Raw genomic sequence first — 26,469 nt, 5'->3', positions numbered from 1 at the left:
TTCTAAATGGGGTGGGTTTTGCCTTATTCTAGCAGATTATTTACTCCAGTGCTCCTTAACCAATTTGTTTTCTCTGTTGCAGATCACTGCAATATACTATTACAAAGTAATTGTTTTAAAATTTTAAAAGGCATATTCCATTAACTCCATTTCAAATAACAGACCCAAAACACACATGAAAGGAGACACACCACTAACTGTGTGGATGACTAAGCCCTCCAGAAAGAGGTAAAGGAGCCGGCAGGCAACAGGACACACAAATTGACAGTATGGGTTTTAAAAGGCCTCTTTGTCTGCAGTGTTCTCCTTCTTAACCCAGGAAAAGTCAGATGACTTGAAGATATGTACTGTCTGTTTTCTAAACAACACACTAATGCCTGCAAAATTTTCCACACCCACTTTTGAAACAACCTCGAAAAGGCTTAGCTCAGTCTGCAAACCCAAAAACTTTAAAGGAACCTTAATTTGCTATTTCAAAAAGATGTCTATAAGCCAGGCAACATATTCCTGTCACGAGATGAAATAAAAATACATATGCAAATTATCTACGGTGTTATGAGGATATTCAACAGAATTACAAAGTTTTCAGGTAAAAACTATTAAACTTGTATAGCTTCAAAGAGGGAAGGTGCAACCCTTCACAGGCCAGCAACAGGTCAGTGCCTGTTACAGCGATGCCTCATCATTATTCTTGTAAATGACTTATGGTTTGGCTGCCACGGCTGCCTTCGTTCTCATCAACCTCTGCTTTCCACCGCAAACACAACACAGCAATGTGTTTGCTAGCTGAACTGCGAATGCAAAAACATACCATGTCCTCCTGGCTCTCTGGCCCAGCATATATAAACTTGCTTTATGGTCTTCTACAGATTGGGATCTCATAGCAAGGGACATAATACTGCCCGTTCCCTGCGTTTCTCCACAGCATTCCCAGGTTTACACTGGTTACAGTCATGTTTTTCCAGCAGTCACTCCAAAAGCAACTCAAGGGCCATGTTAAAAACTTTTCTTCATCTCTAAGAGGGAAAAGAGCCCCAACCACCCTTGGATGAGAAGGTGGTTGGATTTCATAGTTGGCCTACGTAGGATTAATGAACTCTACTGTCCTTGGTAGCTACCAAGCAGCAACCCCACTGCTCAGGTGACTACCAGAATAAATGCTGCACATTTCATCAACAGTTGCACGAGACTGCTTCTACATGAAATCTTCAGTAATAAGTACCACACTGCAAGAGAGCAAAGGGTCGCTAGCCATGACAAAATGAACTGCTGCCACACAGTTTGACAAAACTGCCACTTTTCACATGAATCCCACAATCCCTTCGATGAGGCATTTTGCCAACTTATTAAAAACCTGAAGACCATCAGGAAAACAACAAAGTAATTCCACAGTAACAGCCCCAGCACGTTACAGTATCCATCGTTTTAAAAAATATAAGTAGATGTATCACTACATGTTAAAGAAAGAACCGAGTATTTTTTAAGTTCAGAAATTAAAAAGCAAAGAAGAAAACTGTTTTCATAGTAATATGACAGACAACACAAACCATAAGAAAGTTGACAGCTGCATATGCCAAACTCGCATGTTTACTAAGAGTTTATACAAGAGCTCTAAGGCAGAAGTTCACAGATGCAGCGTTGAAGTCAGTTTGGAATGGCGATGGAGGGTGGAAGACCACAGCTAACTAGGAGGCAGCAGGGCTTTGCAGTTGTTTTGCAGGCAGCACAGAACAGTGAAGTAAACAAACAAATAAGTGAAAGTGAGCCAGCAGCAATTTGTGACGTGCACTGTCACTGGCTGTCATTTAGAGCTGGATCATCTGCTCTTCCAGATGATGTATTGTACTTGAAACCGTTCCACGCACACATATACACAGAGTTCCCACTAAATCTGTGGATACTAAGCAGAGCCCCTATCAAGGCTTGAAACTTGACTTTTTACCTGTCTGAAAAGCATACCTGCAGTGCTGCTAAAGCTGGCCACAAAAGCCAACTTCAGCTCCTCAGTGCAGCACGCCTGACCGAGCCACCAAGCTGCAGTGGAAGAGGATGGTTCCGCTCCCTTTTTGCGGTGGCGCAGGCACCAGCACTTGTCTGGCTCCATCGTGAGCTGGATGGAAAAGCAGCACCGGCAGAACAGATTTTATTTTGGGGGGCAGTGTGATTTTTCTGGCAGCTGAGCCAACAAAAGGATTGGCCAAACACAAGCACTGATGCAAAAGAGGAGATGGGGCTGCCCTCCGTGGTAGCAGCCAGCCGTTAAAAGAGCCCAGCTGTATTGTTACAGCCCATTTTCAGCTGTGCTTGCCTGGAGTTATCAGCGAACCGAACTCAATAACCTGAATCCCTTCTGTTACATGCTTCTAGGCTCCACTGTGTGCACAGAGTACGGAGCTGACCCAGCACAGGCCTGATATGATTGTGGTTGAACAATCCGTAGCAATCATGACTTGTTCGCTAAAGAATTTACAATTGCAATCAGAGCCTCTCTGCATCCCCTGGGAAAAACGATCAAGAAGAAATGAAGTAGGCTTTGTTATATCCACGAACAATAACGCAACATAAAATAGAAATAAAGACAAATGCTAGGCAAGCTAGAAACAAATACAGTTTTCATTTCTCATTGGGGTTATTTTTAGATGTGTTCATATTTAAATAGGAAGGTAATTTCCCAGTGCAGCTGTTAACAGCTCTTCCTGAGCTTCTCTTGGAGTTTGGGTGTTGCATCTGCTGCCATTTGCAAGGCAAACTTCTGGTTTTAGTGCTTGAAAACTACAAAAGCAAATGTCTCGTGCATTACTTCCAATAATCATACTTTGTATCTCAGGGGATACCATGGTCATTTTAGTTGTAAAATGTTTGAAGTTTTATGTATAAAATCACATTGCTGTTCTAACAAGCATCTTGCGTGTTTTTTAATCTATTGAAAGACATACTGATATATGTATCAGGTGAACAACAACTATAAATAATGTGCTAGTTCAGGCACCACTGATGGTTTTAGAAATGCATTATTTTAAACAACCCCTGTTAAGGTCAAGAACCACTCCAGTTTTAATTAGGGGACTTGCTCTGTTTCTCTCATTCAAATGAAGATTTTTTTTTTTAATCAATAACTGGAAATTAAATATTAAATTAAATTAAATTAAAAATAAAATACATGTTACTGTATCTGAAAGCTGCTTATCTAGAAATAGGTAAATTAACACTTTAATTGGGACCACGGACATACCATATTTGATTCAGATCATAGCTCCAACTAGCCCTGTCACACCACCAAATAGTTTTTGCTTTCATAGCAACGTGTAAAACTGAGTTTTGCACCTGCAAGCTTTGTCATTATACCTGAAAATTAGAAATTGATTTGTATTCTGGTTTTATAACCTGTCTAGACTACCAAGCAAAGAAATGAAAAGCCAAACCACCTAAGAGCGTATATCACAGATCTCTCTCTTCCATGGCATCACTTATACTATAATGACTGCACTACAGGCCTTTCGCTTTACCTGCTGGGTTGGCAGACCTAGGCCTGCCCTTGACCTTCTCTCCAACTCCTCTCCAAAGGGAATGGAGATGAAGCCTCTGACATTGATGCCACAAGCCTTCAATGGAGAGTTGTGCGGTTTAGGGTGGAGGAGCAGTTGGGAGAATGACTGTTAAGCAGCTTTAACAGTCTTTTTCCCCACCAATGAATTTGATACAAAGCTATTAGAGAGTAGACCACTCTTGGGGGAGTCAAAAGCATGCTCTACTATGCATGTGAAATGTAGGTTATGTTTGTTTTTCTTACTTTTAAGGTGAGAAGAAAAACAAGGAACTCAGATAAAATAAAAGATCTTGATGAAAGTGTTCAGCAAATGCACAACTGCTGCACCTCAAGATTTCCATCCTGCCTTCTGCAATCTCCTACTTCTCTGAACCATCCACAGTCAGAAAGACTCTATTCTTCAGTAATAAAGGAACTGCTGTCACCATCTCAGCCAAGACATCTGTCTTGCATGCCACACATCATATATGGCCACATCCAACCTGTGCTCAGCCAAAATGCCTTTGTTTTCCTGAGTCACAGAGCTGAAGGTCTCTTATGGGTTTCTACAGGTTGTTTCTCTTCAGAATTCCCAACATTCCCCCCAAGGCCTTGGGACTGGCAGCAGCAATTAGTGCATGTTCACAAAAGGCCAAAGAACAAAACCTTGGAGGACGGAGATTGAAGATGGATTAAGGAAGAATAAAAAAAACGCAGAACACTGCTCCAGACGCTAAGCTTGAAATGACTTTCAGATCCCATTTCCCATGAAACTTCAGTCTCTTACTACTTCAGGGAAGTCCATCCTCAGTAGCAGCAAGCCATACCAACTAAATAATGCGTGCCCATCACCTGTTCAAAGTAATTCCCACGTCTCAGGCCCTCTCCTCACTTCCCTGCTTACCAGCAGGCTCTGGGCAGACATCAGGCAGGGGAGAGCTGCTCTCCACACATCACTGTTCCTAGTCATTCTCTCCAGGTGCTGCAACTGCGACGCGGGTGAAAACTGCAAAGGGATCTCTCTAGGAATACACGGGAAACCCTCCAACATGAATGTGCTTCTGAGACTTGAAGGGAACAGTATGCCTCCGCTGAGCATGCCAATGCTTTAGAAATGAGATCTCCTTTACATTCCAGGTAAATTCTAGAGAAAATTTCACTGGTAAAAAGTAAAACCAGGATTAATAATGTATAACTAGGAAAAGCAAATGTGAAAGAATACACATATGCCTTACAACTACTTTTTTTTTCTGTTTAGCTTCAAGGAGCTTTCCACAGTACATTCAGCCAGCAGATGCTGAAGACAAGCCAGCTTCCACACTGATTCACGCAGATGGTGCTGGTGGAGTTGATTCTCGTACAAGAGCGGCTTGTCTTCTCAACTGAGATAAAGTTTCTGCATATATATCCTCTTTCTGAGTCAGAATCTCACCAAATGTAACTACACTCCTCATGGCTAGGGAAATTTCAAAATTCCTGTTAACTCATTTTTAATCACCGTATCAACTTTGTAACTTTCTGCCAACGGCATTAACTGCTGTCGTGCAAAGCCACCTCTGAAACGCCCTCTCTTGCTGAATAGACAAAGACAGAATAATCACCCCTACTTACGACTAAACAAATCTGTTCAGACAATGTAATCTTAGTCCTTCCTGAGAATAAACACTTTAGAGTTATTCATATATTCAACACTGGCACATACCCTTTCATAATTTCAAAACCAGGTATTACACAAGCAAATCAGCAAATGCACAGACTCCAGCTGATTGCCAGATGTTAACACAGACTAGACACAAACAACGCATACAACTAGGGTGGTGCATTTGGCCAATATAGCATGCTAATGCTTTGCTTTGATTTGTGTGCAAAGCGGGGCGGGGGATGTACATTTTTTTTAGAGATAACACATCACCACCTAAAGCCTTCAACAGCACTATATCCACGCAGTTGCTTTAAGTTTACAAAGAATGCTAAATATTCAAATGGGGTAACTAATACATTATAGTTCTGCATAGACCTTGGCCACTGTAATTTTACAAGATTAGACCTATGTGAAACTGCTCACCTAATTTGGGACCAATAGGAGAAGGAAAGAAAACACATAAATCTTTAACATGTAAAAGGGGGCCAAAGGAGGACAACGAGGGAGAGAAGAGAGTTCAGCACAAACAGCTTCTCATGGCCGAAGATGAATGCACAGAGCTGGAATGTAAACGCTCCTGTGTGGGTTGGATGTGCAGAAGAACAGCTATTGGGCAGTGCAGGAGGAGAGGAGGTGGGTAAGAGGCAGGGTGTACGCAGAAAGCCTGGCAGAGAGAGGCTGACAATGGTGAGAAGAAATGGAGAGGTGGCAAAAACTCGGAGGCCATCAGGAAGTAAAACAGAACAAAGAGAAAGGACCAGAAGAAGCATTTTGGTGGCCTGAAAACAAACTTGTGAGAAAGAATGTGACTTACTAGCTTTCAGTATACAGCTATGAAGAACTAAGATTTATGAAAACTGCATATGGAAATATAACTGTTCTTTTGGCTACATGCATTGTTTCAACTTCTACCTCAGAAGAGGGGAAATTCCACCGTAAAAAACATCACCAAGGGAACATTACCTCCTCCATGAAAATATTTCTTTAAGAGAATCTCATTTTGAGTCAAGATATTTAATGTGAGGTCTTAATTTTGTAAAGTGAAATCACACTCACTCAAATAATCCCCACATCTCGGTTACTAACACGTGAAGATAACTTGTAACCTAAGTGCACTTACAATAACATTTTCACATCTTGTTATTTAACTTCCAGCATCCAGATTTTTCATCCAAAAAGTCTCCTAAAAACTGCCCAATTCCTCAAGTAATGGAGAAATCATATTTAATCTTCAAGTGGATATACACCTGCTAGACCCAAAGAATCCAACAGGAACCATGAATTTTCACCAAACAGATATCTGCTTGGTATCTGAACAGTCAACAGCAGGAGCAGCAAAGAGTTCACAAACACCAACAGGCAAAACAGGAACAGAAGGATGGACAGAAAGGGGTCATCCATCCCAAGCCCCTTCTTAGCAAGCCACAAATCACCACTGCCTTGCATTATCTCTCTATTCTTGAAGGCCAGCTTTGGGCAGCTGTCGCATAAGCAGAAATCAAAGCTCCAAAAAAGAAGAGTCCAAGACTAAAACTGCACCAGAATTTTTTTTCATTTCAGAAGGTTTGATTTTTTATTTATTTTTTATTTTTTTAAAAGTATTTCTCTACTACTGGGACCCTTTATATAGAGGCAGACGTAAAAAAAATGCATTTACCGCTTTGTTCGGCTCAGTATAGGCTGCATCCATAAAAGCATGAATTTGCAAATGTAAGGAATGCCCTGGGGGAAGAAAAGCAGTTTTGTCCTCTACGGGATTCTTCCTCGCACATACTAGACATTACTAACACTCTCGGTTAAAGTTTTCAAGGGTGTTTTGGGGGAACACTATTTTTCCTTCCTTTAACACACTTTCACAGCCACGTCAAGAGTACAGCAAGTCTATTCTGTTCTGACAGCATCGATTACTTTGTCAAGTTTGCAAGCAAAAAACTCCATATTCCTCATAGCTGTGAAGGAGTTAGCTCTGTTTCTCCTAAAAATTTTCGCACGATGCCTTCCTGGTTTGACAACTAACAAATAGAAGAAATTGCCTTCTAAACACAAAAAGCCATCAGCCTTAAGCATTAGGAGCAAAGTTTCTTGGTATGGGCTTTACCCAGTCAGCTTTCTTCATCCATTTCTGTATGTTCTTTAAATAAAAAAAAATAAATACCTTATTCACAGGCTTTGCGATTTCAAGTAGCCCATTAAGTTACTTAATTTTGCTATCAATAGCACATGATCTGATAAGCAAAAGTGTTTATTTGCCTTAGGACAAATAGAGATGTGGTTGCATCAGGGGTGTTTCTGGGTTGACAGGGCTTTTCCCTGGGGCTGTTTAGGAAAGTTGGGAAGAAGAACAGGGAGAGAGCATGGAGAGAAGGGAGAGGAATGGCAGAAAACACAGGTGCAGAGCTCTAATCTCCTGGCCCTTACAGACAGAACAAAAGAATAATCACAATTACAACTATTATCTCTCAAACATTCCTCTGTAGGGAAAAAAAAAAAAAGCAGCACTCTTGAGCCCACCTAATTTCAAACAAGTATTTAGCTTTAGACTCTTCATACCTTTTTAACTCTACTGTGGGCTGTCTGGCATGATTACATTCTCGTTTCTCTTGCATTTGATACAGAGTTGCTACACCAACTTTGACAAGGTACTCTGTGTACCTACACGATGCTGAAAGCTGAATTTGATAGGCATTTATTTTTTAAGGAATGTATCCAAAATTGGATTCTAATGTTGAAATGGTTCAGACCATTTAAAGATTAAGCTCTAATACAAACTGCAACATGTATTTGCTGAGAAACTGTACTTAGTCAATATCAGCAAACCTTACAGGACATGTATCATATGAAAGTTCATATATTATAGTGTTTTCTTTTCTTAGATGTCTCTATAAATCAACCAATGCCTAGCTTGGATTTGGGACAGCCTGCTTTGAAAAATCAATATAACCTGATAAAAGCCTAAAGCTAAAAACCACTAACGTTCATTTCAGGTCATTTCATTGAATATCAAACTATTACTCTCAGTTTTATCTAAAAGAAATCTGTCCTTGGGAAGCTCAAAGAAGCAATGGTTCAGTTTCAATGCTTGAAGACAGCTCTCTCTCCTCTGCACTGAGGATGAGTGCTCTCAGATTCAATTTCCCTTCCCGGTCAATGTGTTTGGTTTCCTAACATTTCATAAACGTCCTGCCCAGAAATGTTTATGACTGGAACCTGATTTACAGCAGGACAAAGTAGATCCAAAATGCCTGTGAAGTCACAGCAAGAGTCATCCAGGTCAACCTTTGGCTGAGGGAGTTCCCAGAACTGGGATTCTTATCATGCCATCAGGGTGCTCCGGGGAAAAAAAAACCCAAGCATCATCATTATCACGTTGACCTAATAGCACCTTACAAGTGTGTGTTATAAACTTGCATTAAAACTCTTTGAAACACATTATGTAGTGGAAGTACTCTAAATTTCCCATCTGCCACCTTTTAAACTCCCTCAAGTTAACAAGATTGTCATGCCTTCCAAAGGTAATTTCCCTATAGGTCTGACAAGAACTTTAATCTCCATGTCACGAGCAGTAATTAATTTTATAAACAAAATACAGGTAAAAGACTATTTTAACTTAGAAATTCAATTAAAATATCTCATTATATTCCTAGGATTTGATACATCTGTGTTACATATGCATATTTTTATTCCCCACATATGAGTAATTCCATCGATATTAACAGAGTTCCTCCATTCTCCTGGAATTCAAGAGGCCTTGAACTTCTACATTTTAAGAAGATGGAGGACACGGTCAAGCTCTCCACATACAACAGGTTTTTTGTGGAGAGTATTTTAAAGGCTATCCATGTTCTTAAGAAGTATATTTACAGAGTTTACATAAAAGAATGCAGTGAAAAATCTGCTTGCAACAGCACATTAAAGACCTTTCAGTACTCTAGAGCAGCTGTGACCTGATAAAATCTAATTATTTCTCACATGCCCGTTGGAATTCTCCAGGAATATTTACTGTAATTTCTAACTGGTGCCATAAGCACTGGGCCAGATGAATGCTCACCATACATATCTTTTATGAATATCCCACAGATATATGTTAAAGCTTAGCAACATGGCACAGCAGCATAACATTGGGATCTGTTAACTAATACAACTAACTCAGGCATGCGAAATACCAAATACACGACGCTTCTGAAAAATGCTGCTATAATCTTGCCAGAATCTCAGTTAAAAAAAAGATCTACAGGATTCGCAGCATCTCAAAAGGTCTTTTGCTTTACCACGGCTCACTGTTCTGTCCCACACAACGAGACACGGACACACTGCAATACCAAGCATACCTATATTTGTATAGTACGTGTACAGACATATCCACACAGCCATACATACGTTACATATACATTAAGATGAATATGCAACAGTTGTATATACTGAGCTGATCAGGGCATAGCTCGCTCTGCCAGGACCATCAATAGAGACAATTGTACCTCAACTAGTAGTCAATTTATTATTAGTTTTTGCTCTTCTCAGGGAAAGACTGGAATTGAAGTGATAGTGAGTACAAAAAATCTTTTTCCTTCATGGTCAAGGAAAATCAATCTAGGAATTTTTTTTAATTAGTTGAATAAATATAGCATGCATATAACATTTCAAACATCTGAATACATCAAATGGCGTTCAAAAATCCATTACAATTCCTCTTGACAAAAGGATGAAGTTTGACACTTTCTAGTTTGTCCATACTTATTTTTGTCAAAAGGTAAAAAAAGGGAATTTAAGTATTCAAACTTTATATACAGAAAATGCAACTTTCTGGTGGTTTCCACAGGCCTTAAAGAAATCAAGCTCTCTTTAGACTTAATGGAGCTTGGCCTTGCCATCTTCTGATACTAGCAAAAAGTGCAACTGCAGGACAACTAAGGCCAGCAGAGATGGTTCTCAGAAGCCTGCCTTCCCCCGGACATCAGCTCCTTGTGCTAGTGAACACTGCGTCAAAGCAGGAGATGGTCAAGATCACCTATGTGCTGCTAACGAGAACAGGACACTCGTGAAGGCAGCGGCCGTCTGCCTTCAAAGAATCCCCCATTTTGATGGAAAAGTTAAAAAAACAACAGTGGAAACATCAACTGCATCTGCCAAATCTAACGCTGCTCATGTAAGTTAGTAAGCTACAAGTAAAGGGAAACTAAGTTTTATGAAAAAACATATTTTCTAGCTTGTCCTCTGACCACCGTAAATTTTTGCTTTTCTTAGAAGAGCAGAAAGTTTATTTTCCAATGGAAAATCCCTGAAGACCGCAGAGCAGCCGGGCCTCACTTGCCCTCAATCTCAGTCTCGCCGGGCACGATAAGGTATCTCCAAGCGAGCGCCGTTCTGGGTGGAGCACGAAAACCACGCAACGCTTATCCACTTGCTGATTTTAAACAGTATTAAGTGCTAATACCTCGAGAAAACCTTTAAACCTTCGGAAGCTGCCGCCGTCGCTCCCGGCGCCTCAAGCGAAGTGCTACAGCTTGGACGTGGGCTTTTGGAGGACACCACTCCCGGCCGTTTGTTTGCAGGAGCTGAGGAAAGCGACACTGATTTATTCATATTTTTCTTTTAAAAGCACTTGTACAACTCGCAACCACCCTTGATCTTTGGGCGAAAACCAAGGAGAAGGCGGCCGTGGCCGGGGTTACCTGCCCAGCGTCGCCTGCCCCAGCAGGAGTCCAACCCACACCGGGGAACCCAAAACGGTCACTCGGGATTTAACTAGCAGCGCTGAGGGGACGAGGGGGCACCCACCTCCCTCCCAGCACAGCCAGCGACGGCACCACCGCTGTTTTACCGAAAAAATGGAAAAAAATTAAGAAACAAGCGAACAGCACACACACACACACACCCCCCCGCTCCCCACAGGACTGAGGCGCCGCCGCGCCTCCCCCGCCCCCGCCCGGCCATGGCGCCGCCTGCTGCTCCCCCTAGCGGCCGCGCCGCGCGCCACGCCCCGCCCCGCCCCTCCCGCCGGCCCCGCCCCCCCCCCGTGACGTCTGGCCCCGCCCCCCGCGGCTCGCCGTTACCGCCGCGACTTGAGGGCGCGCGCCGAGCTCCGCGGCTGCCCCGCGCCAGCGCAGCGCACCGCTCGGCGCATCGCTCCGCGCCCGACCACGGCCGCCGGCGCCTCCTTCCCCGCGCCCTTTCCCAGCCACGAGTGGAATTACCGCGGCGGCTGCACTGTAGCCGGGATCGCTCCTTTCCGCGCCCCGCAGGTAAGTGCGGGATAAAAGCGCTTTCTCCGCGGGAGTTGCGCGGGTCGGGGGATGGAAGGGGTGCGGAGCTAGAGAAGGAATATGTAGTGAGAACCCCCAGCCCCGGGGTGCAGGCACAGCGCTACGGCAGAGAGCTCCCCGCTGGCTGCGCGGCAGGGCGCGCAGGAGCGCGGCGGCCACCCCCGGCGGTAGCTGCTCCCGGCCTTTGCCCCCCCACACCCCCGCCGTGTACTTGGGGCGCAAACCGGCTACTCCCGAAACCGGCCGTGCGGTGCCAGCCTTGCACCGGCCCCGGGAGAAAGAGCGCAAAACCGCGTTCCGCGGGGGCGGAGGGAGCTGCAGAGCAACGCCGCCGGGCTCCCCCCCGCTCCGCCGCTCCTGGGACCCCCAGCCCCTGGTTTTAATGGGGCGGGGGAAGTGTTGGTGCCCGCACCCCGCCGTTCTCCCCTCGTTTGGAAACTTGCCCCCCCCCCCCCCCGCCGCACACACTGAGAACCCCGAGGCGCGCGCGGCCGTGCGCCCTCCCGCACAAAGTCTGCGGGCGAGGAGATGGGCAACAAAATGGTTGCACGTACGCTAAGAAAGAAGGCAACAGGCCCAAATTTCCTCAAACCCGCCCCACTTTTCTTGGGGAAGATAATCCTCCGGGCGTTCGGAAGGTCCTTGCCTAGTTTTAATCAACTTTGCTGCTGTTCCGAGTTTATTAAGCGGTTCTCTGCCCTCGTACACGCACAGCAAATGCATTTAGAAATGGCTCGCAAATAAGTATTTCATCCGCTTATTGCTTTGCACACCTCATCTCTACGTTATTCTCGCCCCAAAAACCTGTTTTCCCGACTGCTGGATGTGCGAGAGCCTTTGCCTTTACCGATTCCCTCCACCACGATTAGGAGCTGCAACTTAGTTGGGAAGGCGAAGCCCGAGTATCCCCCTCACCACCCCTCACCGCAGCAGCCCTGCTCCCCCGCATTTGCCCTCGCTCACAGCATCTTTCTGATTTTGGAGGGGTTTTTTTTTGGTTCCTGCCTCGTTCTTGAGATCACCCCCTTTGGCAATAAAAGCTCTGCTCTTGCACAGACAGCTGCCTTTCTGGCTCGGTCCTTTCTCTTTGAGGTAGCCTAAATTTTAATTTCTTTGCCCGCAAAGGGGGTTGAGCACAACCCTGGCGCATCCAACTCAAAGTTGCAGCGGAGTGTTGCAAACGCAACGAGGAGTGCGTGTAATTAACTAATTCGGGGAGTGGTGTTAGCCATGGGTTACTAATTTGGACTGAAGGCCAAGTCGCTTCCCTTCTTCAAGGGATTCACACCGAAATGCAGAATTACATTACAGTTAGATCATATTCCTTCGAAAGAGCATGAATGCATTTTCTTATTGCCACTTAGCAAAAGAAGATTCACGTTTTGCATTTCCATGTAAATCCTCTATGCAGAGAAAAAGTATAGAAAGAAGAGGCTGAAAATGTTCAGGCTTTAAAAAAAACAACTCAATTCATTATCCTGACCCCAATTTCCTTGCCTAAAATATATTGCCCAAAAAGATAGAAGCATCAATTATGCTCACCATCTACTGCCTGGGGTTATGGCGTCTTAATGAACATTTCTTTGAATTAGAGAAAAAAATGCATTTGTCAATTCAAGTGTACAAAGAAAAGAATTATCTGCTATAAAACAAAAAGATCCGTATGTGTTTGCCTTGTCAATATATGCCACACATTAGGTCATACTTCAGAGGTTTCAGTGCCCTTCCCTCCCTCCCTCAAAAGAAAAGAAAACCCACCCTCAAGTTTCCTTTAATTTATTCCCAAACATACAATACAGCCCTGTTTAAGATCGGTTTTCAAGTATTTCATAAACAAAAGGTATACCTGGGTTTATAGAAAGCCAATTATCTTAAAATATACTGAGGTTATTCTAATCCTTCTATTCATGCTGCTATCAGGCTTTTCTGTTTTTCCATCTACATTTAATCACTTCTAAAAGCTGCATTTTTTCCTGCCTTCTGCGTTCCTCCTATATACTAGAAACAGTGACAGCCCTTGGCATATATTTAAAATGCTAATTCTCTTTTTTTTTTGGTACATTCATACCAATTTATTTTAACTGGAGAATGAGCAGATAAATACCGTAGTTAATACAATCAGCATGGGAAATAAGATTCTGTAAACTCTCTGAAAGAGTGGTTCTTTTTAATTTTTTTTTTTATTATTCCCTCTCCTTTGGAGGCTGCCTCTGTTTTTCTCAACAGAAGACTTTGTTGTAATTAAAGCAGAGAAAACTGGACAGCAGGAAAAAAATAATCTTGACTTGTGGCTCTTAAAAGCGCAGTTTTTGTAGCGTGTACCACCCCCCAGTGGGCAAAAAACTCTGTAGTAAACTTGCAGCAAGCTTTCATCTCCAGAAATAAAGTGTATGCATTTTACAGCAAGAACAAAATAAAGATGCATTTCTGGGTTGGGTTGTTTGGGTTTGTTTTTTTTCCTTTTTTTTCATTTTTCCCTTGTCACCAATAGCTAAAAGTTGAAAGATATTGCGTAAGGCGATGGTGACTAATGAAAGCAATTGCTGGAGTTTGCAAACTTTGCATTGCAATTATTTGAAGTGGCTTCGGTTGGTAGATGGCCATCTTTGTCTCCTTCTAGCAGGAAGCATGGATGCTAATGGCTAGTTATTTCTGAAGGTTTTTTTTTTCCTTAATCACTTCAAAGCACAGGAATGCACCCAGGAATTAATATGTGATTGCTTACATTTATTTCTAATAAGTGATTAAAAAAGTCACTCAGGGCAGGCATCTTGAAAAGTGTTCAGTAAATATATTCTGTCATCACAAACTCTGCTCTTCCTTTCATGAGCTGTAAGAATTCAAGTAATCTTACAGCTTCACGATTTTTTAAGTCTTAATCTTTTAAGGAGCAAATGCAATAATTAGGACATGAGCAAACAATTGTTTTAAAAGGGAAAGAAAAACTACTGAAACTTTACCCAGTGTTTAAGTAATATTTTTATATGCCTAATGTTTTGTGCCAGGAGCTCCCTATCAGGTATAATTCCACCTAAACTTGTCAAGAGGAGGGGAAAAAAAATGGATTTTACCTTGAAACAATGGCAGCATTTGTTCTCTATTCTTTTCTTTTAAGCACGGGCGAGTTACCTCAGCAAAGCAGTGCTCAAAAAGAAAACCTAGAAGCCATAATTGGCTAAACTGAAAGAGCCCTAAAACACCAAAGCAAAAGCCATTGCAAAATACTCCCCCTCAAAGTGCTTTTTTTAACGTGCAACCTTTGCAGGAGCAGAGTAGGCAAAACAAGAGAGCGAGGAGGAATAGCATAATAGTCTGGATCTTTTCAACCTAGCATCTTCAAAACCAGGAAAGGTTTTAAAAGTAAACTTCAGAAGAGAACAACTCTTAGTTCATTTTCATCCTCTACAGCAAAGACTGGTTTGGTTCATCTTAGGCGTGGAGTCAAGCTTTTACTCAGAATCCATTTCTAAGTCAGATTCACTTGCATTTGAGGGAAGATCACATGAAAATTTGCATTTTTTTATGACACGAGTTAGAACTAAGAAGACAAAAGCAGTATTATATTCAACTACTACACAAGAGGAGGGGGAACAAATTTTCTACCACTAAATAAAACCTCCTCCAACAGAAGAAAACCCCCAAATTTCACCAAAACACAGAGACAGAAGCTGACTGAAGGGCTCACTCTCACTTTAACAAAATCCTTTGCATTCTTTACCCCTTGGAAAGACAGCTAGAGGACCTTCTGCTTGCCTAGCACCAAACAAAAGACTGGGGCACCTTCCTGAAATATGATGATCGTGGAAATTGCAGCTCCTAGACAGGATGCTTAGAAAGCATTTTGCTGTCACTATCAACTAACCCTGAGTAATACACTTAAAGAAAACAAAGTATGGGCATTGTTTTAAGTGTAGATTAGCACTGTGGAACTTTTTTGAAAAGAAAAAAAAAAGTTGGTGAAACTATTTAAGAAGGCAGCATGACCTTTGTAAGCTCAACTGGCAATATATGCAGTAGACTGACTTCACAAGTATTTTAAAAGATAAGCACATTTAATGTTTCAGATTATAAACAAATACAGAGGTAATTCTGGAATGTAAGTACACTGATTAAGCAAAATTGTTAGGCTTCTCAAGTATGTATATTCTAATGTTAACTTTAAACGATACTCTTGTCATTTATAACCTAAAAATACCGAGCTGTTTCCCTTCCCCCTGTTACTTTGATGCTTAGAAAGAAGCCACTGAACTACCAGAGCTCCTGCCGGAGAACACAGAGGTAGATTAGAAATTCAAATAAGCACTGTGTGACCTCGAGTGAAGCAGGTCTTTATTTTATTCACGTTTTTTCACAGCTTGGAAAGAAAAGATCTCTTTGGCACCGTTTTTAGAAAAGCTCCCAACTTTTCAAATATACCAAAACTTTTTTTTTTTCAATTTTTTCTTTTTTTTTTTTTTTTTTTTTGCTGTTACCTGCCCACAGGAGAGGGAGTGCAGCTGGACTCCAAACCTTATAGTAAATACAATGTCCTTCTTTGGTACATTTTTCTTGTATAGTGCAAATTACTTTGAACATGTTAAAATAAGATGTCCCCCTGCTTAGCTGTACCACAGCGATAAGCGCACGCGCGAGGCTCAAGCATTACCGCTATCTGTAGTCATACACTTGCTTACACAATGTCCCAGGAAAAGTAATTTAACCATGCAGTTCAGCAAAGTTCATGAAAACATTCAACTTGGAATAAAGATAAGCAAAAAGAAGCTGCTGTTCAGTTGCTCCAATGTTACTTTTGTTGCCAATAAAAGTCATTTTTGCATTTCAAAAATGAATTTTAGCACATACTTGCTAAAAATCTGCTCTGTTCAAAAGCAATGGCTTCTTTCAAAACCATGTGTCCATGAAGCCTCCCAATTTGATGTTGCAGAAACCTGGACACAGTGTCTGTAGCAGTGGGGGTCACTTTTCTTTTCATCGTGCCGGATCAGCTATAATGACTCGATGTCAGGGAATATTTAGAGACGGCTCAAGAAGGGGAAAGTTGGAGCATGGCAGCAGGATTCCCTTCTTCTCTGTAGACAGATCACTGGAGCCTTTGATATGCAAAAACATTGTTTTCAGCTATGGCTTGAGATATAAAAGGGAAGTGAGAGATATCAAACAATCAAAACCTGAAGAAAACTATTCTAAGGTTAGAAAAGGGAGTGGGGGGTATAGTCTTAATCCACATTTTTGAAACAGTGTCGTCTTCTCCAAAGCGACCTGCTTTTCTTTTTCTCTCTCTTGTTTTCATGTAATTTTGAGAGAAGGGATAAAAAAAATTCCAAGAACTTAATGAGCTTTAGTGCTTTCATTTTAATCCTACACATTACTGCTATTATAATAGCGGCAATAAAGGAAGGGATGACTATCAAATGGAGCAAAGAGGAAACAGTTTATAGGCTAGAACGGTAAAACAAATGAACTTGGTTTCTTGTGTGTGTATGTATATATCTAATGTATGCATACTAGAGCCTCTGTTTTGCTTAATACTAACATGTTTTTTACAGCTCTAAAAGTTCTAAAGAAAATTTATGGTTCTGGGTTGGGGTTTTTTTTCAGTAAGTACTTCAGAGTTATTGTAACCTTCAAAGGCCTATTTAAGAAATTTATATTCCTACTTCACAATATACTTCCACAAAATACCCTCTATCACAACTTCACATTAGTTCCTAAGAGATACCATTTTTCATACAGCTGTTAAGCAACTCTCTGTTTCAAAGTTTCAGGAGTAGAGCCTGGACTTCTTTCTCCAAACTTGAGTAATACAGACCAAGAAAACTGGACACTGCAAGAATATGGAGCCTTTTTGTTCCATTTTATAATGCCTATTGCATAAGTTACCCAAATTACATAAGTTGCCAAAAAATATGCATTCTAAAGTGTGGCCACACAGATTGAGGTTTTGCCTTAAATAAAGCATACATTAAAATACTTATTTATGCCACAGTGGGAGTCTCTCATGTTAAGTTACTATTTTCATTACACAGCTGCTGAAAACAAGGTGCAAAACCAAAGCTCAGATGAGCATGAAAGCAGCATCAGGAGAAAAAAGGCTCTACCATTCCCTCAGTAGACACAGTCACACCATCTCTAAAGTGGGGGCTTTTTTTTAAAAAAACATTTTTCTATGAAAAAGAGCAGCATGGTTTGTATCTATGTCAATAATTTTGTATCATTGCATACTTCCTGTCACTATGGGATTGTTACTGAGCTATTTCATGATGGACCTGCTTCAAATTTGTTACAAAAGACAAGTTTTAAAACAGAAACTGTTTCTGTTCAGGTCTAATATTTTATGAAGGCCCAGAAGCTACTGCAGTTAAGCTCCTAGGAAGGCAGCTAAGCAAGCATTACTCAGCATGCTCTTTCTTCCTAGCATTTCACGTCTGAGGATTGTGCTCAGTTCTCGGGACAACATGCAGTCACAAAAGGGAGAAGCAAGTAAACATTAAGGATTTTTTTAATTTCCAACTTAACCTCTTGTATTTCAGACATACTACCTACATGCTCTCAGGGAACACAGGCTTGGTATCTCACTGGATATTTTGTGCAATAGTGGTGTGAAGTAGCCCAAATTAAAAAACAAACATTCAAAAATAACCAGATAACTAGAGTTCTTCAAGAAATACAAACAGCCAACACTGAAAATATTTTTCTTTTTTTTTGAAATTAGAAAAATCAGATAAAATGCTAATCTAAACACCAGTTCCACTGTGCAAAGTGACAAATACAATAGCTTAAAAGTTCAGACTGCAAATCAAGCACATTGCATGGACAAAACCCCCATATGTATCTCTGTTGTCCAAGAGTTGATACAGATGCCTAGTTGGTCCCCAATTCCAAATCAGCATGTTGCAAATGTCAAATATTAATACGGTATTTATCAAAACCATTTCCGCTTTCATCCAGTAACTACTGAATGGTAATTATCTCCCTTTGCATTTAAAACCAAGGGGAGGAGCATCATCTACCTCAGTTTACCAAGAACACACAGCAAGCAACCATCCTGGCCTCCTCCAAGGAGGCAGGAGTGGCATTTGTTATCAGGTGGGAAACAGCATTTACAAATATTTTGTTACTGTCTGTCAATGCAGGATGACTTTATTTTTCTACTGAAAGAAAGGAAAACATAGTTCCAGCAAAACTGCAGTAACATGAGACTAAACAGCAAAATGTTTTCTTAAGAGAGCTCTGTATTTTGCTGAAATACCAATATTTTGGGAAAACAAGATGTGCTAGTCATGTATACAGTAAGCAGAGCACGGTTTATGTAGGGGATGCAACACAACTGTGAATACTAGTGTCCACCTGTTGTTATTAATTCAGATTTTTTTTGTTTGTTTTTACTTTCGCAGGAAATTAAGAGTTCAAGGAAAGCTTTAAAAGAGTTTTCTGGGAAGGAAATAATTTTTGTGGGTTTTTTAACTGAAGAAAACCACCTGAATTGCCTAACGTTTCTACAGTAGAGTAACTTGTGTTCTTGCAGCGCGGGAGAAATTCTTTCCTGCATTACAAATTTGGAAAAAGTGTTAAAAAGTGAGAGTTGGCTAATGGTTCTCTCAAAGAGGTGTGGATGTATCGGGATGTAGCTACTGTACAAAGTTTATACTTGGATAATTCTGGACAGGAAAAAGCAGCCCCGTTCCTGACCTCCTGAAGAGGCTGCCGTCCTTCAAGCCTCAGCATAATGAAAAGCTTCCATCACGCGGCGCTGAAGGTACCACCTCCGACTACCACGCTGCACAGAAGAGTTTGTAAGAGTTACAAAGAAAAGTAATTCCTGCTAAAGGCATTAAACCAAACAAAAGAGGCTCTTCATTCACAGACTTTACATGAGAACAAAAATAGAGGGAAGCTGAAGCTTTACTACGCCCCAGCCTGGTGTGCTTATGTACCATGATAAATCTTGGTTGGAATGCTCATTGAGTATCGTGCCAGGAGCCAGGAAACACACACCGCTGAGGAGGACCATCTGAGTCAACACCAACAAGAAAAAAACAGCTCCATGGAGTAAACCGTGAGAGTGACTGGCGAGAAAGACATTCTTTACTGGATATCCTCAAGCACAAAATTTACTCGTACCTTTAAATACGGTAGGATCAATATTAATTTATTTTTCTTTTCATGCCTCAGAGAATAAAGTTCAATTAAGATATGAACCCTCAAGAGAAAAGGTCATGACACCGCTTAATGCATAGGTCATCTTGCAGAAGTTCTCACAACCCTAATTACAATGGTAATTGAATTATGTTGTCTTAAAAGCTATAAAAATACTAATTACCTGAGCTCAATGTACAAACACACTACCAATGCAAAGTACAATTTCAGTCTCAAGAGTTAATTTATGTTATCCTGCCCTGCACAGTTTGAACTAATAAGATGGGAAAATGTGGTTAAACCTGCCAAATAGTCTCTTATTAGTGTACTGCTTAGTAAGAAGACTTTTGAGAATGGCAAATATTTAAACATGAAATTAAGCATGTAATGAAATATTCCATCCAGTCAACTAGAAAGCCATAGCTCTACCAGCTGCATCAGGTTGTTAGCTACCTACCAATTGTTAACATTCACCTTTCTAAACACTACAGCTCGAAAACCAACAGAAGTAGGCTGCAGTATTTGTAAGATACACAACGTGACATTGAGCACTTGTAAGACCTTGGGAAAAAAGTCTTTAGCTGGCCCTTGCTCTTCCGTCTGCATTTTATGCTTTACCATTAGGAGTTTTTTGCACATCCAAAATAGCTGCCACTAAACTTGTGGGTTTAGTAAGGGTTTTATAGTTCACTTGAAGGCTCCCAGGGCAGTTAGCTGGCTTAGTAATTACTTTTTATCTTTCAGATATAGAATGATTTACTTGAACTCTGGTGTGACTTCAGCTCTGTACTTACCTGGTTTCTGCAAACAAAGATTGTCTCTACACATGAAGTCTAAAAGAATCCTTAGAAAGAGCCTTCTTGCTTAAGCAAAACAATTCACAGATCAGACATACTTGATTATATTATTTTCAGTTACTATGCAGAATAACCTATTAACTTAATTGAATTAGTACAAGAACTAGTACAATTATTGATGTAAGGAAAAGAAAGTAAAATGTGTTACAAGCTTGAATTTTGGTTTAATTTGTGTGTTTCAGATGTCTTCTGTAATGTTGAATTTTCATTGCAGTTTCTTCACTGATGATCTGGATAATTTTGTTTGTTTGGTTTTTTTAGATTGTTGAAGATCAGAACTGTATACAAATCTCACCATTCCTGACCATGATTAGTGTAACCTGGAGCATCTTCCTAGTTTGGACTAAAATAGGGCTGTTACTTGAGATGGCACCTTGTTCTGTTAGTGCCAAACCATGCCCTTCAGTATGTCGCTGTGATGTGGGTTTCATATATTGTAATGATCGCGATTTGACGTCTATTCCTACAGGAATCCCAGAGGATGCTACTACCCTTTTCCTTCAGAACAATCAAATAAATAATGCTGGGATTCCTTCAGAACTGAAGAACTTGCTTAGGGTGGAAAGAATATATTTATACCACAACAGCCTAGATGAATTCCCCACTAACCTCCCTAAGTACGTTAAGGAACTGCATTTGCAGGAGAATAATATAAGGACCATTACTTATGATTCACTTTCACAAATTCCTTATCTGGAAGAACTGCATTTGGATGATAATTCCGTTTCCGCTGTTAGCATTGAGGATGGAGCTTTCCGGGACAACATCTATCTCAGACTTCTTTTTCTCTCTCGAAATCACCTTAGCACCATTCCCTGGGGTTTGCCTAAAACGATAGAAGAGCTACGCTTGGATGATAATCGTATTTCCACGATTTCAGAGCTGTCCCTTCAAGACCTTACAAATCTAAAACGCCTTGTTTTAGATGGAAATCTTCTAAATAATCATGGATTAGGAGACAAAGTCTTCACGAATCTAGTCAATCTCACAGAACTGTCACTGGTTCGCAATTCGCTCACAGCCGCACCGGTAAATTTGCCGGGAACAAACTTAAGAAAGCTTTATCTTCAAGAAAACCACATCAACCGTGTGCCACCCAATGCTTTCTCTTACTTAAGGCAGTTGTATCGACTAGATATGTCCAATAACAATCTCAGCAATTTACCTCAGGGTGTCTTTGATGATCTGGACAACATAACTCAACTGTTTCTTCGCAACAACCCTTGGCACTGCGGGTGCAAAATGAAATGGGTACGCGACTGGTTACAGTCATTGCCTTTAAAAGTTAACGTACGTGGACTGATGTGTCAGGCACCAGAAAAAGTACGTGGAATGGCTATCAAAGACCTCAACGCGGAACTATTTGATTGTAAGGACGATGGCATGATAAGCACCATTCAAATCACTACTGCGGTACCAAACACGCTATACCCGGCCCAGGGACACTGGCCGGTTTCTGTGACCAAACAACCAGACATCAAGACTCCCAACCTAAATAAAAACTACAGAACCACAGCAAGCCCGGTACGCAAAATCATTACAATATTTGTGAAATCGGTAAGCACGGAGACTATTCACATCTCCTGGAAAGTTGCTCTACCAATGACTGCTTTAAGACTGAGCTGGCTCAAGATGGGTCACAGCCCTGCCTTTGGATCTATAACTGAAACGATAGTTACGGGCGACAGAAACGACTATTTGCTCACGGCTCTCGAACCAGAATCACCATACCGTGTATGCATGGTTCCCATGGAAACCAGCAACATCTATCTCTCCGACGAAACCCCCGAATGCATCGAGACTGAGACGGCACCTCTTAAGATGTACAACCCTACCACGACCCTCAACCGGGAGCAGGAGAAAGAACCTTACAAAAACTCCAGCTTGCCATTAGCCGCCATCATCGGCGGCGCGGTGGCACTGGTGGCCATAGCGCTGCTGGCCCTGGTCTGCTGGTACGTCCACAGAAACGGGTCCCTGTTCTCCCGGAACTGCACCTACAGCAAGGGACGCCGGAGAAAGGACGACTACGCCGAAGCGGGAACCAAGAAGGATAACTCCATCCTAGAAATCAGGGAGACTTCTTTCCAGATGATACCAATAACCAACGACCAAGTGTCCAAGGAGGAATTTGTAATACACACCATTTTTCCACCTAACGGCATGAATCTGTACAAGAACAGCCACAGTGAAAGCAGTAGTAACAGGAGCTACAGAGACAGTGGTATTCCAGATTCAGATCATTCACACTCATGATACTGAAGGACACGAAAGACTGGTTTGGATTTTGTTGGGTTTTTTGGTTTTGTTTTGTTTTTTAAAGAAAACGAGAAAAGACTGACTTAACGGTTGCTGTTCTACTGCAAAACACTGGATTAAAAGACTGACAAAGCAATGTACTGTACATTTGCCATATAATTTATATTTAAGAACTTTTTATTAAAAGTTTCAAATTTCAGGCTACTGCTGCGATTAATGTAGTGGGGATACCTGACCACAATTCTATATTTTAGTATTTTTTAGTAATTTGTACTGTATTTTCCTTGCTAATATTGAAGTTACAGACCATTTAACTTTTGTGTTCTACTGAGTAAGATGACTTGTTGACTGTGAAAGTGAATTTTCTTGCCGTGTTGAGCAGTCAGAACATTCATCTGAGATCCTTGTAAGTGTAAGCACAGGCATTTTTCACTTTGGTATCAATAAAACAATGTTGAACCTGGCAAATCAGGAAGATCAAGAAATGGTTGCAAAAACTCACAGAATTTTCAATGTTGGGTCTATTAAATCTGTAAACCACAACAATATTCAATAAACAAAAATGCGTGTAGTAATGGGCAATATCAGCTGTCTGGATATATCCATTCAACAATGGTGAAATTCAATTTAAAAGAAAATAATCAAATCGATGACATGCATGAGACTGAAGCTGTTGACACGTATTAAAAAAAAAAAAATTGATCCCTGGAAGAAAGAATCAAATTCCTAACAAGGAATTTTTAAAAAATGCGCTAGGCTTTACAAACCAAGGGGGTAGATGTGGTTTAGGGATAGATTTCTGGTTATCAATACCAGTGGTGTGCTTATTACAGAGAAAACAGTGATGGATGGTCACAGGCATTTGGGAGGCAAGGGCAGGAGGACAGAGACACACTTAGAAACTGCTTTGAACAGAAAAAGGGCTGAAAGTGCAGTTTCAGAAGAAAAAAAGAAGACAAAAAAAAACAGGCAATATAAGCAAGGTCTCAAAAACTTTAGTCATGAAGGTAAACAGACAATTGGGGAATACAGCTATTTTAAAGCGTATACCCAGGGGGTATGCAGGTATGTGTTCAATATATTGCCATTACAGTCAGGAATACTGCCCATTACTGTCACAGTTTTCCAAAAATTCCTTGACAAATCTGTAAGGTAACATGTTTCTTTCTGCCTTCCTACTGAACTATGAGCTATTTCATGTTTAAACCCCACGCCACTCTCTGTTGCCGTAAATCATTTGTTTCTTCAACTAAAAACCAAAGTGCTTTGTACGCCCTTTGGCCAGTCTTGTATGTGCCTTGATCCAACGCTACGTGTATCAAGCTTTTAAAAACTAAAAAAAAAGGAAAAAAATAAAATACCCACTTTTTCATACGTAACTTAACTATGAAAAATATTGGTCTTATTGATGAATAAAGCTGAAAAATTAGTTCAAAATAATACTGCACCTCTGCAGTGCACTGATGGGAAACCCAGTCAGAAGCTATACTTTTCAGGTCATGAGCTTCACCTTTTTCTTTGTTCAAGTTGACAGTATCACACTTGCAGGGTTTCTTTATTATTAATTACTTGGAAAGTAAGTTTTCACAACTTTGAAGTGTATCAACAATGCAAGGGAGGGAAGGCATGGAGTTACAGCCCTCAGAGGTTTTGGTTTTGGTTTTTTTTTTTTTTTTTCAACAGAAACAGCAAATCAAAAGAAAAATACTTAATATTTTGGACAATTTCTCAGACAAGAAGGAATGTAAACCAATTACAATTCAGTTTTAAGAGAATGTTAGCGGTGCTTGGCCTGTCCGTTTCCCTAAGAGTGGTAAAGGATAGAAGATGACAAGAAAAAACAGTGAGAAGCACCAAGAGTGATGGTTTCAGCTGTCAGCCTGCAAGGAGTTCTCCTGCCAGGGATCCATCTAACTGCGCAGACCCAAAACTTCCAGTAACATGCAGCTTTCATCCTCGTTTTCCCGATGTGCCCAGGGAAGTTCCTCTTCAAACTCCCTGTGCCATGGTACTGTTTCCTCAACCTCACCTTTATCCTCCAGTTCCTGAGCAGTGGAGGAGCAGCATTGTGCTTCCCTACTGACCTTACACAAATCACATCTTCTCCTTCCCATGGAACATTGATTGGATCCACGATGCCAGAAGTAACAGAAAAGGGCACGTTATGCTAAACAACTGTGTGCTCAGCTCTGTATAATGCACTAAAGACCCTTTTGCTCTATTTTCCCATCAGGTAGAAATACAGGGAAGGGTGAAAAAGCCAAGACTAAGCATGTGGAGTCTCATTACGTTCTTGTGCAAAAAGCTGCCCGACCAGTAAGTGGGAAAGGAAAACCAACGCAGATGGAGAAGATGGACCTGTTTTTCATCTAAGCTAGCATATCGGGACTCTTACATCTGAGATCCATTTAATGGCTGGGTCACCAGCAATAGTTTACTAGTTCTATGCCATCAGCTCTCCAATAACAAAATTAAATAGGTTTTGCTGATTTTCAAGCTATTGACATGAAAACCTCTCTCCTAGTTGACTCCAAATTTGTGTTGTGAAAAGGGTAAAAGAAAACTCAATGAGTACTCTCCCACGTGTCTCCTGAGGCACCTCATCCAGAGGTAGCCCAGTAGGGGTACATACCATCTACTGTGCATCTTGGGTGACTCCACTCAAAGGTCACATGGGCTATAAAAAAGTTGCCACTTGAGGAGGAGATAATTGCATGTGAACCTTAAGTACAAGGACTCTCCATGTGAAATTTATGTATCGTGAGACAATTCCAAAGCAACTTCAGCAGGCTGGCCCAGTCATTGCTGGTTCATCTCCAGCAGAAAGAGGGTCAAAACCTGGACAAGTGATTCAGTCCTCTGCCAAGAACTAGGCCAGGTTTGCAGGGAGAGCTGGTATCCTCCTATTGCAATTGATGTCCATGGGAAAAAAATGGCACATCATGCATACAAGATCTTCCTTAGGTTCTACACCAACTTTTATGCAACACGCGTAATATTAAAATGCGTTAACTTGGCAAGTGAAAGATTAATTTTAAACTAGACTCATTTTTTTCTTTTGATACTTAAACAAATTTCCATTCTGCTCCATGTCATGCCCGTCTCTCAAGACTCTTATACTTATCATAGCGCAGCAGTTATAGCACGCAGTGCTCTCTAGCACCACTCATAAATCCATTCTATTAGACAGTTATATACGTAGGCAAATCGGATTACTACATTGAGCAGTTTACTCCACACATTTATCAAAATAACATTAATCCACATTAAATTTATCTCAAATCATTTTCTAATTCCGTGTTATTTCAGTGTACTGTTCAATATTTAATTGTGGAGCAAGGAGTGGAATTTTTTTTCAGCGTTGCCTAAACCCATGTGCAGACTTAATCAGCATCCTCCTTATTAAAATACTATGCCAAGTATCTTTTACATTCTTTATTATTGCCCACCCTTTTTTATTTATTTATATTGCTATCCTGGATTGCTCACAGTTCCGTTTTAACCTGAAAGCTGACTCCAAAAAAAACCCGAGTACTTTGGAAACCCTATTAATTTTGTCTCATTTCGGTACCTTCCAGAACTAAATTTGCTTCATTTATAAGCTATTATTTCCTACCTTTGTACAGCAGCTGGAAATGCAACAACTGTTGGGTTGGTCTTTTTTTTGTTTCTTCTGGCTTTAACAGTACCAATATCAAAGTATCACGGTCTTGGAACACAGTTACCATTTCTTCTGCTAATGCACTAGCTAGCATGCAAGCTATATTGTGCCAACGCTGTACATGCTGA

The 26,469-nt window shown here is 41.1% G+C and overlaps 2 protein-coding genes across 5 annotated transcripts in view; one reads left to right on the top strand and one right to left on the bottom strand.

Moving 5' to 3' along the window:
* The window catches only part of MACROD2 (mono-ADP ribosylhydrolase 2), an 896,855-nt gene that overhangs the window by 767,627 nt on the left and 102,759 nt on the right, over nt 1-26,469 (bottom strand). The gene's annotated exons all lie outside the window — the stretch shown is intronic.
* FLRT3 (fibronectin leucine rich transmembrane protein 3) lies at nt 19,453-22,677 on the top strand. Its single transcript, XM_068410898.1, has 2 exons — nt 19,453-19,560; nt 20,683-22,677. Exon 2 carries the CDS (start codon nt 20,728-20,730, stop codon nt 22,675-22,677), a length of 1,950 nt encoding a protein of 649 aa, XP_068266999.1. The 5' UTR covers nt 19,453-19,560; nt 20,683-20,727.

This window comes from Nyctibius grandis, chromosome 1 (genome assembly GCF_013368605.1).
Source record: "Nyctibius grandis isolate bNycGra1 chromosome 1, bNycGra1.pri, whole genome shotgun sequence".
Lineage (NCBI taxonomy): Eukaryota > Metazoa > Chordata > Aves > Nyctibiiformes > Nyctibiidae > Nyctibius > Nyctibius grandis.
This window is presented reverse-complemented; position numbering and strand designations above follow the sequence as displayed.